We start from the raw sequence: 15192 nt of genomic DNA on the forward strand, positions 1-15192 counted from the left end.
TGTACCACAATGGATTATAAATATTTGTGCCTCATGCTAGACTTATGAAGTTTTTGAGGGAGACATTATTTCTTGAGAAATACAGCTATGTTCTTCTCAGTAGTTCCTGGTACATGCTTGCTGTTTGAGTGATACGTTTTGGAAGTGTTAGATAATGGTAGTATTTTATAGAATCATTACATTTGAAAGGTAGAAAGAATCTCACTGATCACCTGGTAGAAGAATTTTATTTTATAAGAGAAAAACCAAAGCTCCCAAAGTTGAATAACTTCTCCAAAATTATTGGCATGGTGACATTTTCTCTATATATGAGGCACCCTATAAAATACCCAGCCAATAAATATGATAAATCTATTACTCTCTCTGGTATTTGGATGAACTAAATTATCACTAAGGTAAAGACTCTAATAGACTTGAATTAGTCTTGATCTCTTCTGCTAATCTTTTCTTCACCTTTCCCTTGTGGGAAATGACAGGACTCTGTTCTATCTCCCTTTCAGTTTAGTGTTATATGATGCTAATCAGAAAGATAGTGAAGTAATTAGGGAGGCAGTACCATCAGTACAAAGCTGATAGTAAGCTTTGCCTCTCCTTCCATCAGATCTAGGAGGCAGTTTCTTGAATTTCAGTGTCTGGCAGAGTAAAGGACATGGACGAAAGCATTTGGATCAGGCACCATCTAGATAAGGCTACAGTGATCCTCACAGGCAGAGGCAGACATCTGAAATATACAGCAGCCAGTTCATGTTGCAGAAGATCAACCCATTCCGTGTCTCCGAAAGCCACAATTTTGTTGGAAATCTTAGATTGCAGGCTATTCCTAAGTCATTAGATTTTGGCCAACACTTCCACAATCACTTCCTACATGTTTTCAAATAAACAACTATTATCTTTGCTTCCATTTGGGAAGATTGTTATTTCTTTATCTTCTTGCACTGTATTTTAGCCTATGTGGATGACATCTATAACCATTATTATGCTTATCTTACAAATCCTAGGCTGTTTGATCCATTTTTGCCATGAATCTGCATTAGAAGATGGGCTCAGTATTCTTGGTATTCCTATTTCTGGATTCCAGAAGGAGTCAAAATCTTGTCCTAGGGGAGAGTATAATCTAATCAGAGGGGTTTTACTCTTTTCTAATGGAGAATTCGTTAACTCTATTTCAATCAAATTTATTAAATGTCTAGAATGTAGTATGGTAAATACATGATGGTTATGACACAGACCTTTATCTTGGAACACACTGTTTGAATTGAAATAGATTTTCTATACCCATTACATATTGTCCATCTGAGCCCAGTTCATATTGCACCAAGTGTGGCACAACCACAAAATCTGATGGGCAAACTGGGGTACTTTTGAGAGTGAAAGGAGTTGTAATTAGTAATTACCCCTGATCCACAGATTACACAAGGGCTGTCCTGGGCAAGCTGGGATAGTGTCAGGCAAACTGGAACATACGGTCACCTTAACTACACATTAGTTTCTGTTATAATTGTTTTTTTTTTTTTTTTTTTTTTTTGCCATTTTAAGTGTGACAGTTTGGGTTAAATATAACTATCTTATGATGTCTGTTATACGTTAAATATTGCAGTAAAAGTTTACTCGTATTTTAGTCAGGGAAACAATATATGCATATAACCATATTAAGCAATTGTGTGTAGTGGCATTAATTTTGGACAGGGAGCTGGGAGACCTCGATTTGAAAATTTGCCTTGGAATTCAAGCTCTTCCTCCAGTCAAATCAATTAACCTCTCAGGGTGTTTTCTAACCTGTGAAATGGAGTGATACTAATTCTTCATGGGATGGTGTGAGAAGGTGGTAAAAAATGTGAAAGCAGCTAACCTGGTATGTATCAAATAATAAATGCTTGAGAAAAGGTTATCTGAGTTTGTTGATTCTCCAGTTTAATGAAAGTCAGCCAGAATGGAAGCTAGAGACTCTTATTCTTTTGCTAAAAACTTTTGTTATGAAGGATTTTTTACTGTCTTCCATGACTACTTTTGCTCCATTCACACCCCCATCTATATTATTTTGAAGCAAATCTCAGATATCGCATCCAGTAATTTCATCCATAGGTATTTTAGTATGTATCACTAGGGAATCTTTATTTTTTAATATCATCACAGTATCATTATTAACCTAAAAAACCAATAATTACCTATTATTATCAAATACCTTGCTACTGTACAAATTTCCAGTTCTCTCAAAAGTTTTTCCAGTCTTTTTTTAAAAATCAAGGTCCAAATGAGGTTCATGTAATTCTTGGATGAGGTCTGTTAGGTTTCATTTAAAGTATAGATCCTCCCTCCAGCTCTTTATTTTTTCCATGTAATGTATTTTGCTAAAAAACCTGAATTTCATTCCACATATTACATGGTGCAGTTTAATATGGTCCTTTGTTCTCGGTGTTTCCTGTAATTGATAGGTGGAACCAGAAGATGTTCAAATTCAGGTTTGTTTTTTTTTTTTTCCTTTTTTTGCAAGACAACTTCACAGGTTGTGTTGTGTTCTGTGTTCTTCTATCAGGAAGCACATAATGCCTGGCTGATTATCTTTTATGATGTTAGCAGCTGTTGCTATTTAATTGCTATAATGCCTAGATCCATTTGTTCATTAGGGATTTTTAATTTATTTCTGATCTCATAAAATTCACTTGTTTTTTTACTTCTATAAGTGGTCAGAGTTGTAACTAAGATGAAGGTATAATTAAGAAAATAGTAACATCAGTTATGCCTCTATGTCCCAATCTCTAATATTGTCCTTTTTCACTTTAAAGATGTGCTCCCTGACTGCTAGGAGGGAATAAAAATAGAAATAACTTTATAATGCTATAAATGAAAGATGATTAGAATATGATTTTCCCAGATCCTTTTAATATAAATGACTCTATGGGTTTTATGACATAATAATTAAGAAATAACCTCCTACATGGCTAAATACACAAAAAGTAATTAATAAAGCTTAGCTACACCAATATCCACTAAATTTTTCATTACTTCTTGGCCTCAAATCCCAATAATTAAACTGTACTAATCTTGAGCTTCTTTTCTAGGAATAAACAATGTATTCTTTCTCTGATGCTTGCTCTTTTGTTATCCCTAATATAATACTGTTATTTTAATTAAAATGACAGTATGGTCCTATAACCACAGCTAAGTACTATGTGTTGCTTTTCCAATAATGCTGATTAACTTTTGGTGAACCAGTCATATTCTTCCACACAGTTCCTGGTCAAGGAATAACATGTTGTCATTTGACAACTGGCAAGATGAACAGTCAGCTGTGGCCACTGCACTGACTGACTCACCCAGGGATTTAAACCATGACCTTGGCCTCATTATCATGCTGTTTTAATCTACTGAGTAAAATGGCCCGAAAAATGAATTCTGGAGACAGGAGGTAAAAACTCTGGTATTGTGTCTCCAAGCCCACTGCACATCTGTGTCCTTTCCGTAATTCGATTAGCAGCTGTTTTGGATGTGGATGAGGAATTGAAGGCAGGATATTCTCCTGAAAATTAAAGCTGATCATGTCAGTCCTGTGCATAAAAAAACCCTCCACTGCCTGTCCAAGGACTATAGGGCAAGTTCAAATTCTTCATCACAGCATATAAGGTTGTAGCATAATCTTCCTACAACCTATTTCTCCGGCTTTATGTCTTGCTACAGTTCTCTGCCTCTTTCCCCGCATACTCCAGTAACAGTGATTTTTCTCATTACTTTGTGACCACTCATGTAATTGTGGAGCATATATTTATTGAGCCCCTATAACATATAAGATAGTTTGGCAGGCCGTGGGGAAACTGGAGTGGAAGGCATATTCCTTGCTCTTAAAGAATTCATGGTGTAGTTGAGGCTACAGAGAAGGAAGTAAATGCTTACAATGCCATGTGACAAGTGCTATCTGTGAGCAAGGTCTGGGCAGTGCTGAGAGAGCCCGGGCTAAAATGTTGGAAAGAGGAGAAAGGAAGGGATGAGCATATGAAGACAAAGAAGATAACTGACTGAGAAGAGGGTTATGGGAGAGGGAGTAGAAAGTCACAGAAATGAGAAACTACACATTCAGTAAAGTGCATCAAGGTTGTCATGGCTGCAGAGGGGAATATGTTGGTAGGCTGGATTGGAGAAAAGCCTAGAGGTAGGCAGGAGATGAACTGTAAAGGAACCTATATACCTTGACAAAGTTTAGATCTTACTTCTCTGTACCTGTGTTTCCCTCTTTTGAGAATGCTTTTTCCCCTTTCTCCTGCCCAACTTAAACCAATAATGATGACAAATTCTCTCTCCAGAAATTCATTCAACAGGTGTTTGTTGGAACACCTACAATGTGCTATGTAGTGTCTAGGTGTTTGGGCTACATGAGTAAAAATCCTGCTCTGTGCATATGCTTATGTTCCAGTAGAGGGAAGTTGATAACTAATGATATACATTAGTATTGGGATATTAGTGAACGTGCAGTAAAAGTTGTCAGAGAACGGCCAGTGCTATGGAAAAAAGAAAAGTAGGGTACAGTAATGGAGACTGGAGCAACCAGGGAGCAGTGGGGCAGGCTGGAATATTAAACAGGATGAATAACTGAGCAAAAGTTTGAAGGAGCAGAGGAAGTCAGCAAGTGAATACTTCAGCGAAGAGTGTTCTAGGCAGAGGGAACAGCTAGAGGAAAGCTTGAAAGAAAGTAGTGGATGAGGTCAGAGAGATTATGTGGGACTTGTAGGCCAATTAAAGAGTTTAACTTTGACTTACTGAATATGGAGAGCCACCACAAGATTTTGACCAGTGGAGTGATATGATTTGATTACTGTTTTAGGAGGCTTGCTCTTCATGCTGTGTTGAGAAAAGACTGTAGAGCTGCAAGGATACAAGCAGGGAGATCTGTTAGGAGAAACTATAGAAATACCAACCACCTACATATATTCATGTACAGTAAGAAAGCTGCAATGATTTCAATGATTTCAGGGAGCCAGATAATCTTAGCAGAGTGCTGAGTCCTCAGTAGATTCTAGTGATTAGTTTATGATTTTAGTTTAGATATGCTTCATATGACTTATTTAGTAGATTACAAGTAGCTCTTACTCACATGTAAAAATTAAAGTCCACAGACTTAAAGGCTTTACAAACTTGTGTCCCTATCGGAATTGAAGAAAGGACTTGCACTTTGGAGTTAGTGTGTAGCCTGTCAAGAGGACCTTGAGAATTCAATGATGAAGACGGTCAGTTACTTCTAAAGTTAAGAACAATCAGTTTGAACTCAACCTCAAATTCATATATTTGAGGGACATGCCCAAGCAAAACATATGCCATACAGGATACAGTAAGATATGATAAGCATTTTAAGTAAATACGAAACCAGAACAAACAAAACAAAATGCCTCTAAGCTCCAGACTATAGATCAAAAGATAGAGATCTTTTGAAGGATAGAGGTATTTTGAAGGTACTTTTAGTTCTGAGCATAGCAATCTTATATTAAGTTGGGCCTATTACTTTGAAAAGTAGCCCATTAAAAATTCTATGTGATATATATATATTTTAAAGATTTTATTTATTTGACAGACACAACAAGAGAAGGAACACAAGCAGGGGGAGTGTGAGAGGGAGAAGCAGGCTTCCCGCCGAGCAGAGGCCCGATGTGGGGCTCAATCCCAGGACCCTGGGACCATGACCTGAGCCGAAGGCAGACGCTTAACGACTGAGCCACCCAGGCGCCCCTCTATGTGATATTTTATCCATATGATATATAGTCTGACCCATTTTTATCTTGGAAAGATACATGAATCAAGGTAAAAGATGATTTTAAGATACTTCCTGAGGATTCCCTTTAATAGGAAAATCATGTGTTGTAGTAAAGAAATGTAAAAATGAAACACAGTAAGATCACTCACTTCTGTTTCAATCCTGTAAGAAGTCAGCTGTCCCCATGATACCATCTCCTGTGCATTGTATTTCACAGTGTCTCCAGGGAGGTGAGAGGCAGTGGGGGTGCAGGGAAACACAGCCACTGGCACCCCGCATGCTGTGTTACTGGTAGAAAATAGTGCAGGGTCCAGGATGTGGCTCTACTGTAAAGGGAACACCGAAACTGTTTAATTTGGACAACCGCTTTTAAGTTTACCTTTACGTACTCAACCTAAAATAACTAAAAGAAGTGTTCTTCTTGTTCTCCGCCTCCCAGTTCCTCCTGTTTTCTATTTTGCGATGCTCACGGTGTAATTCTGAACCTTTGTTGTACATTAGTCACTTAGGGAGTGTCAAAATATACCCATGACCAGGCCAGGGTCCTAACCCCAGAGATTGATTCATTTGATCTAGGGTTGGACCCAGGTGGTATTTTTGAAAAGTGACCCAGATAATTTTAATGTGCAGCCAGGGTTGAAAACCACCATGGTTTCACACTGGAGTAAAAATATCTAGGTTCTAGTTGTAGTGCTGCCATTACTAGGTGGCTGATTTTTAAGTCTTCAATTTCCCGTAGGATGACGAGGCTGGCTTAGAGATTTATTAAGTTCTCTAACTCTCAACTAAAACAAAAATTTTTTTATTATTATGTTATGTTAATCACCATACATTACATCATTAGTTTTTGATGTAGTAAATTGGGATACATATGATCTCTTCTAGTTTGCTTAGCTCTAAAAAGATGAAAAAGGAATCATTTGGAGTATGCTCTTTTGGTTTGAAGCAAGGGAGTTAAAAAAACAAGAGCACTTAAGTAAACTTTTCCTTCTTCCCTCTTCCCAATTACAAGGCATGGGAGAAAAGAAACACAGACATTTAAGCTTAGAAGTCACAAGAGACTTCTAGGGCTGCTTTGTCTGTCCCCAGCTCTCTTAAATTGGGAGTTAGTCATATGGTACCTGGGGAACAGAGGCAGGAGGGAGAGTGCTTACTACACACCAAGAAGGTAAATATAATACAACCCCCAAAGGCCTTACACTACTCATCTGACCATAATCTGGCCTGGTACTAAACACTGCAAGTGTGGAAGGTGAGGTAGGGGTGTGCACATAATACACACACACACACACACACACACTCCCCAACTCTCTTGTGGAGAGCGCCCAGAAGAGGATGGTCACTAGTGATGCACCCCCAGTCAGGGCCATGGGGCCTCTCCTCCACCCCTCCCAGTTCGCTCCCAGTCCTGCCCCCACCCGGAGGGTTGTCCGGACTGCGCACAGCTGGGTCCAGAGAAGGCGGCGGCAGCCACTGCCATTCTCCCTCAGCTGGTTCTCTGTATCTTTCACTGAATCCATCTCTGTGCCTCTAAAAACAGACGCAGACGTTAACCTGATCCCCTTGTTTCTCTGCCTCTTCTCTCTAGACGAGGCCCCCCAGGAAGGGCCAAATAGACCGCAGCCCTTGGCCCAGGCTCAGGCTCATTCTCACCCACCGGATTATCCTAGCACCCTCACGGCTTCCCGGCTCCTCTTCATCCTCACACCTCTCCCAGACAAACCCTAACTCCCCCAATCTCATATCCCTACTTCTCTGCGCTCTCCCATGTTGTCCCCTCAGTACCTCTCCACGCATTCTTGGCCAAAAGCCCTCAGTTTTCCAGAACTTCCTCATCCTCCCCTCCCCACCCCCCACCTCCTGCACAGGGTTCCTGGTCCTCGACATCACCTGCACTCCCTACTTGCTCATAGCTCCCTCTCTCTCCTTTTAAGGAACCCTGGCGAGCCCCCTCACCCCCGGCACCCAAGGGGACCCTCCTTCCAGGACCCCACCCATGACACCTCGGGAGCCCCTCCACGCACTCACTCTTACATCTCCAAGCCCGACACCTGGACATCCTCTCCCTTATTCCGAACAGTTCCCTCCTTTCTAAAACCAGAGGTGCCCCCACTTCCCAGTCGCACCCCATCTTCTCCCCTGCCCCCAGGCTCCCACTCCTTTACCGCCCGACCCGACCCCCAGGGCGCCCCCATCTACCAAGGCTCACTCTTCGCCCCGACTCTCGACTCCTCAGGCGCCCCCTCACAGGCTCTCGTTCTCCAGCGCCCCCCGAAAACTCGCTCCCCACCCCCCCTCCCCGCCCGCCCCCAGCCCACAGGTCGCGCTCGGGAGGGGTGCTCGCCGTGCCCTGGCCTGGGCGGCCGGGAGGTGACGCGGCCCCCGCGGGAGGAGCCCGGGAGGCGGAGGGGCGGAGGAGGCGCGGGCGGCGGCACCGAGCGGCGGCGGCAGCAGCGGCAGCGGCGTAGGGAGTCGGCCCTCGGCGCCGACTCCAGGGAGCCAAGGGGCGGCGGCGGCTGAGGGTCCGCCGGCAGGCGCGTGATGAGGAAGCACCAGCGCCCGACCGTGCTACGCGTCGGAGCTCGCTCGGATCCGGGCGTTGGCAGCCGATGGGCCCCGGGAATCTCCGCCGCGAGCCCTTGTCGTCCCTTCCCCGCTTTCGCTTCTCCGCTCTAGCCCGGAGCGGTCTCCGGCGGCCGTCCTCGGCCCCGCGGCCCTTTCCCGGCTGTTTCTGGAGGGGTCCTCCCTCCGCGGCGCCTGGAAGCCCAGTGACGCGTCAGTCGGCGGGACAGCTGAGCTGCTTCTCTGGGAAATTAGCCCCTGTTTCCTTACTACCCTCTCGGCTCCCGCCCCGGCGGCCCCTCCGGCTGGCAGGACGCTGCCTCCCAGCGCCTGGAGCGAGTCCCCGGGACTCCCCCAGGGGGCTACTTCGCAGCTTACCCCTTTCCCCTCCGCGGCGGCGCGCGCCCCCGCCGGACACACTCGCGCCCCGGCCGGCGCGCCGCCCTCCCGCCCGCTCCTTCCAGTCACCCCACCCTTAGCCGTCCCCGCCACCTTACTCCACCACCCTCCCCCGCCGCTCCGCGCACACCGCGTCCCGGCCCGGCCTCCCGCTCTCTCTGCCAAACCGCTCACTTGCCAGCCCTTCGCCCCCGGGAAGAAGAAACATTTCCCGGAGCGCACTCCTCAGCCCTCACTACCCCCGCGCTCGCCCTCTCGCCCGCCCCCCCGCCCCGGCTCTTTCTTTCTTGGGGGAGGGGGGCTGTCGCCTCGGATTGAAGGCCATTGATTTGTATGTATTTGTCCCAGCGCCGGAGGCTGCCCCAGCCGCCCGCGCGGGTGCCGCCGCCGCCGCCAGTGGAGTTGCCTCCCTGCTTCCCTAGGGTGGTTAAGCTCCACCAAACATGTCGGCTCCTGTCGGGCCGCGGGGCCGCCCGGCTCCCACCCCGGCGGCTTCTCAGCCGCCCCTGCAGCCCGAGATGCCCGACCTCAGCCACCTCACGGAGGAGGAGAGGAAAATCATCCTGGCCGTCATGGATCGGCAGAAGAAAGAAGAGGAGAAGGAGCAGTCGGTGCTCAAGTAAGGACCCGGCTCCATCTTCCCGCCTCCCTCCCTCCCCTCCGCCCCCACGGCCGCTGCCCTGCGGCCGCCTGCGCGCCGGGGATCGCCGCCCTCCCTCCGGCCGGCGGCGCCTGGGCCACGAGGGTTGCGGCCGGCGCCGGCCGCCGGGGCTGCTTTCTGGGTGTCAGAGTGCGGGGGTGTGTGTCGGGGAGGGAGGGCGCCGAGGCCGGTTGAGATGAGGATGGCGAGCCCTTGGACGCTGTAATTTTCCCGGGCGTCCTTCCGACTTCCCTCGCGGGCCAGTTGGGCTCCAGGGCCCCCACGGGGCTGAAGCTGAACCCAGGCTCCGCGCGTCCCCTCTCCCTTCCAGCCGCCCGGGTGCGGAGGCAGTGACTGGGGCAGTGAATCCAATATGGCCGTGCACAGGTGCTCCCCGGCCGGGACCCGGGCGAAGGCGCGCCGCCGGGGATGCGGGCGCAGCCGGAGCGCCTCGTCCGGCGTTTCCGCAGGGCGGCTCTGCCTCCAACGCGGAGACGAGCAGAGCTGCCCACGGTCGCTGCGGGCAGGAGGGCGGCGGTGCAGGCGAGGGGCCTAAGCTCTGGCATGTCTCGGGTGGGTGTGCGGCCGCCGCCATCTTCCAGCCCCTCCCCCTCGGCGGGTTCTAACACCCTGCACTCTGCTGCTCTTTCTGTTTGCAACTAGTAAATCTGTTTAATCCTGAGGAGACTCTGAAGAGGCTCCCTTTCCTACCATTACTGCAGTTTGGGATGCTTCCTACCTTGCGAAGTTCTAGTACTCGTGTTCATAGTGTAGGCAGCCAGGATTTTGACGAGGGTGGGATAGTAAAAGCAGCACCCAGGCATCGGTTTAGCGCTGTGTAACTTCAGCACCAGGGAACTGTCCAGACATATACAGCTTCGCGACTCCTTTTCTTTCAGTCTAGCAAAGAGATTTGTTTCTACAGGTTTGCTTTTAAATGTTTTATGGGCATTTGATTTCTCAGTTACTGTATGAAAGAGATTGTGCAGAAGACGCGTAACCTTTTTATGTTTTTCCAACTCAACTTTTTTCTTTTTACTTGAAATGAATTATGTACTAAGAGATTAACTTGTACAGTTTATATGTTAAAGGTGGGATGGTTCTGCGTGTTATCAAATACACTTTTCCCATATTCTCCACAGAAGCACACAATTGAAAGAGTAGAGTTCCTCTATGAAGGAACTAATACATGACCTCTAATCATGTAAATTTTAAAAACAGGTTGTTCAATTCAGTATTCTTTAATACATTTATAAAGAAACAAGTTTCTGTCTATACATATATATTTTCATATTTTAATGAAAAATACTATAAATTGTGGTAACAAATGTATCAAATATCTGAGAAAAATACAATTTCTAAAAAAATATTGAAGCGCTAAGAGAGCAAATGTTCCTGACATATTAACTGGAATAAAGAAGAATTACTTTTTCAAAGCTAATTTCTGGGTTTGGAGACTTGTTTGGGAATATGATTTATTAGTAGGCTTGGGAAATGAAAAACGGTTAAGAGATTAAGTAGCTTATTTTAACTAATGGAGGAATAAAGCATTATTTTTAAAAGCTTTATGAGCATTCTACTCACTTTGCTTTAACTATATATACTGACAATACCAAGCTTTTGATAACTTAGAGTGTGATATTCAGATATATGAATCTATACTTTTTACTATAATTGCAATAAAATTAGTGGTGCCAAAATGATGTCAAATAAAATGTAGTTTTATTTCTTTGACCCACATATTTAAATGTACAATGTGTTTTTATTTCTTTGTAGTATGCTAAATCGTAGTATTTACTGGCTAGTTCACTCTTGTGCTGATATATAGAAATGTAAACCAACTTTTGAATACTAAATTAAGAATTACTCAGAGTGACCAGTATATTACATTAGGAAAATGTTGTGAAAGGTTTTTTCACGTAGGTATATTATATACATTACATTTCTATGTAAACCTACATACTATGCAAATACATATAATGTTCATGCATTCATAATTGCATAGTTTAGGTAAAAACATTCTCTAAACATACACTCATACAGTCTATGAAATTACATTGATGAAAAATCTGTTCATATTTATTTTAAATATCTTTTTGCATTTCTACCTAATAGTCTTGGAAGGAGTCATACCTCAAAGTGGCCTATATGGTTTCAGAATTATTTTTATATTCATTTTAACAAGAAGTTTTTGGAGGTTAAAGCATAAAACATTTAATTTTAAATGTTGTTTAAAAATGTTTTTGGCTTTTGTAATAAAGTAAGATGAGGCAAGGAAAATGAGGAAAAGAATAGACTTTATGATAGAATTGTAATAAAGATAGTTTTGAAGAATTTTATAATTTATTAAGTAATATTATATTGGGTATTAAGTTATAAATACTATGTATAAGAAAAAATAATACTAGTATTCTTCAATGATTACTATTTCTCATTAAGTTTTAGGGACTGTTCATCCGGTCAAGACTATATTATCCTTTGTTTTTCTTTAGTAATGTCCATTTAATTGCATGTTAACATCTATTCTGAGAGAAGGTCATGGGCAGAGAGAAGCTGAAAATCAAATTCATGTCTGCTGCTTGTAACAACTATATTAGAAGATAAGTTTGATGTGTGAAAAACTGAAACCATTGGATGAAAATATTTTCATACTAAGTATTCATACAGAGTGGGGTGTGCATACCAAAGTACATCACAAGATGATATGTTGGAGTACAGGAAGAGAATATTAAAACTTCTATTTCTATTTGAAAAAGAAATTGTTTTACTGATATTTAATATATAGTTTGACAATATTAAGATACATATAATTTGTGAATAAATACACACGTATTAAGAAGTTCATGCCTGAGATATTTTTAATGAGAGAGGTGAGCAATCAAAGGAGATTGAGACCACTATTGAGACCATTACTATAGTAATCTCTCTCTTTGGGAAGAGATTAATTAAGAACTATTTATATTTAATTATTAGCAATTTCTTCAAAGCCTTGCTGAACATCCACATACTCAAGAAATCTTCTGTCACCATCAAGTAATTTCATTTAACATGGAATTGAGATACTAAAAGTTTGGAAGCATTTTATATCTCAGTAGATCCCTCAATAGATCAGTAATTACTTTTTTTATCCTTACATGAAAATCCTTTTATAGTTTTAGTTTTGATAACTCAATCTACTGGTAAAATCTATAATGTTCTTTTACTTATTAATATTTTTAAGTCTTGTCTTTCAAGATTGTAAGCTTCTTGAGGGCAAGAATAAAAATGTACTCTTCTTTGAAGTTTCTGTTTTGCAGCATCTTTAACACCTACACATATTAGGTACCTAATAAGTAATGTTGCTATGACTTGTGGTAATGTTAATGAGGCAGATTACAAATTTTGTTGGGAAAATGAAGAATGATTTCTTTGAAATTAAAGCATAATTTATTAAGTTTGTATTTTTCAGTGAGGTTTTGTTGTTGTGGTGGTGGTATTGTGAAAAAAATGCATGAGAAAAGCAAAACCACTGAAATCAATAGAAAAGTATTCATTCAGTAAATATTTATTGAGTTTCTACTAGTGCATATTATAGTCTTTCAGATGAGAGTTTTTTTATATCAAATTAGAAATTATGTTTCTTGATGTATAAATTATCTTTTTATTCTTAGTTTGGATTTTCTGTTAATGTCAAAGAGATAATTTACTCCCCAAATAAAGGAAGACAATGAGCAAAAGTTTCATGATAGATCAGAGTGACAATTTAACTTACATTTAAAACATAGATGAGCAGTTCTAGATTTTTAAAAATAATTTAAGAGTATTTTTCAAAGTCAATTTATAAGCTTCTTTATTTAATGGATAATATATACCTATAGTACAAAATTTCTTAGCTGTGTTTTTCCCCAAGCTAGAGGCAACTACTCTTGCCAGTTTATTGTATACCATTCTAGAAATATTCTATATGTAGGAGTAGATATGTGTGTACATCACACATATGTATGTGTATGTGTGTATGTGTGTGCACACAGATATGTGGATGTATATGTGTACATATAAAAACCACAAATGTGTACTGCAGTTTACTTTTTAGGAGATCAGTTCCACACCCATTAATATATAGTTTTCTCATTCATTTTAGTGGCTGCATAATATCTCATTTTGTGAATACTCTGTAATTTCTTTAACTAGAACCATATTTTTGGATATTTAGGTTGATTCTAATTATTTTGCCATTAGAAAAGCACTGTGATAAATATCTTTGTACATATATCATTTCCTATGTGTGTGAATGTATCTTTGGAATAAATTCCTAGAAATGCATTGTTGGGTCAAAAGGTCAGTGTATTTTAAATTTTAATAAATATTGCCAAATTTACTTTCATAGAATAAGTATGCATAAGTGACATAAACTAGGGAGACTCCTACATCCTTTCCAATTCAGTGTGTGATAATCTTTGCCAATATTTTGGTGAAAAATATGCCATTGTAGATTTAATTGAAGTTTACTTATTATCAGTGAGGCTGAGAGCCTTTTACATTTGTTTAAAGTCTTATTTTTCTGTTGGTCATTTTTAGTGATTTGTAGAAGCTCTTTTTATTGTCATTTGTTTTATGACCTTTTTTTATTGGTCAGGATTTTTTTAAAAATGTGTTTGAATTTATTACTTTTTTTATGGCTTTGAGGTTTATGATGTAGTTAGAATGATCTTCTTCATCCTAATATTTAAAAAACTACCATATTGTCTTCTTAGAGCTAAATGAAATTTTAAGAACAAGGCATGTCAAATAATAGATGCAATTTAATCATGAAGACTTTTAAATAAAAATCATTATTGTACACGTAAATAGCCATGGCCATTGTCAAAAATTGAAAACCTATAGTTTCTAAGAATTTAAAATGCATTCTAAAACATTGATTGGCATTTTATGAGACAGTACGTAATAAATTATATATATTCTGTATTTTAAATTAACTAGGACAGTTAAATAATATCTTTTTGTTGACGATATATGTTGATAAGGAACTAGTCATACTGTGTGACAAAGAGAGAGGTAATGGAGGCAAGTGTGAGGGACCAGATGGATTTTGACTTGAAACCTTATTTTACCAATTAATAACTGCAAGGTCTTACTTATGTTGTTAAGCACTCTGAGCCCGTGTTTCCTCAGCTCTGTTATCTGAATAATAATGCCTACCTTGAAGGATTGTTGTGATCAATATAGACTAAATGTCCTGGCATAAGTAGGTGTGCAACGAATAGTTGTTATTAACTGATTATAGACAACAGTTTCTAGGCCTTAATATTATTATAGCATTCCTGGGTGAAATCTTACCTTTTTTTTTTTAAATTGAGACATTCTCTTCCTTGTCTACTGGGAAGTTAGAAGAATACCTGAAGATTTTTAAGTGACTTCATTAGTTATCTAGAAGGTCAGGGAAGGTGATGAATTGGAAGCAGTTTCCACAGCAAAAACCATTCTTAAAGAGTCTGGAAACTAAGGGGTAGTAGTGAAAATAATACACCAAATTATTGGTTATTGGCAAAATACTGATTGTTTTGGGTGAATGTGAGGAAACTAATTTGTGCAGATTACTCTATGATTGTCCTTAGATTTGCCTGGGATCAATTTTTTACTCTACTAATAAAAATATGTATTTATTTATTTGTCTTATTCATATTATATCTGAGAACTCAGAGAATCTTATCATGTTAATGGATTCTGAAGAATTATTACAGTTCAGAGTGCTCTTCTCCTTTGCATTGCTTCTCAGATGCACACAATCTTTGTATGACTGCCTCTTTCTCATCTTTCTGACCTTAGCTTCAAGTTTGTGTTCTTGCCTCTTTCTTAAGTAGGTTCTCTTTCTTCT

General features: G+C 41.2%; 1 protein-coding gene across 19 annotated transcripts in view; it reads left to right on the top strand.

The window, feature by feature from the left end:
• Nucleotides 1–9141: 9141 nt before the first annotated feature.
• Nucleotides 9142–15192, top strand: part of RIMS2 (regulating synaptic membrane exocytosis 2) — a 580329-nt gene continuing 574278 nt past the window's right edge. For all 19 annotated transcript variants that reach the window (XM_035011697.1, XM_035011686.1, XM_035011694.1 and 16 more), the window contains exon 1: nucleotides 9142–9317. In XM_035011697.1, coding sequence (XP_034867588.1) covers nucleotides 9142–9317 — 176 coding nt within the window. The remainder of the gene's footprint in view (nucleotides 9318–15192) is intronic.

This window comes from Mirounga leonina, unplaced genomic scaffold (genome assembly GCF_011800145.1).
Source record: "Mirounga leonina isolate KUSES-001 unplaced genomic scaffold, KU_Mleo_1.0 Mir_165, whole genome shotgun sequence".
NCBI classification, from domain to species: Eukaryota; Metazoa; Chordata; class Mammalia; order Carnivora; family Phocidae; genus Mirounga; species Mirounga leonina.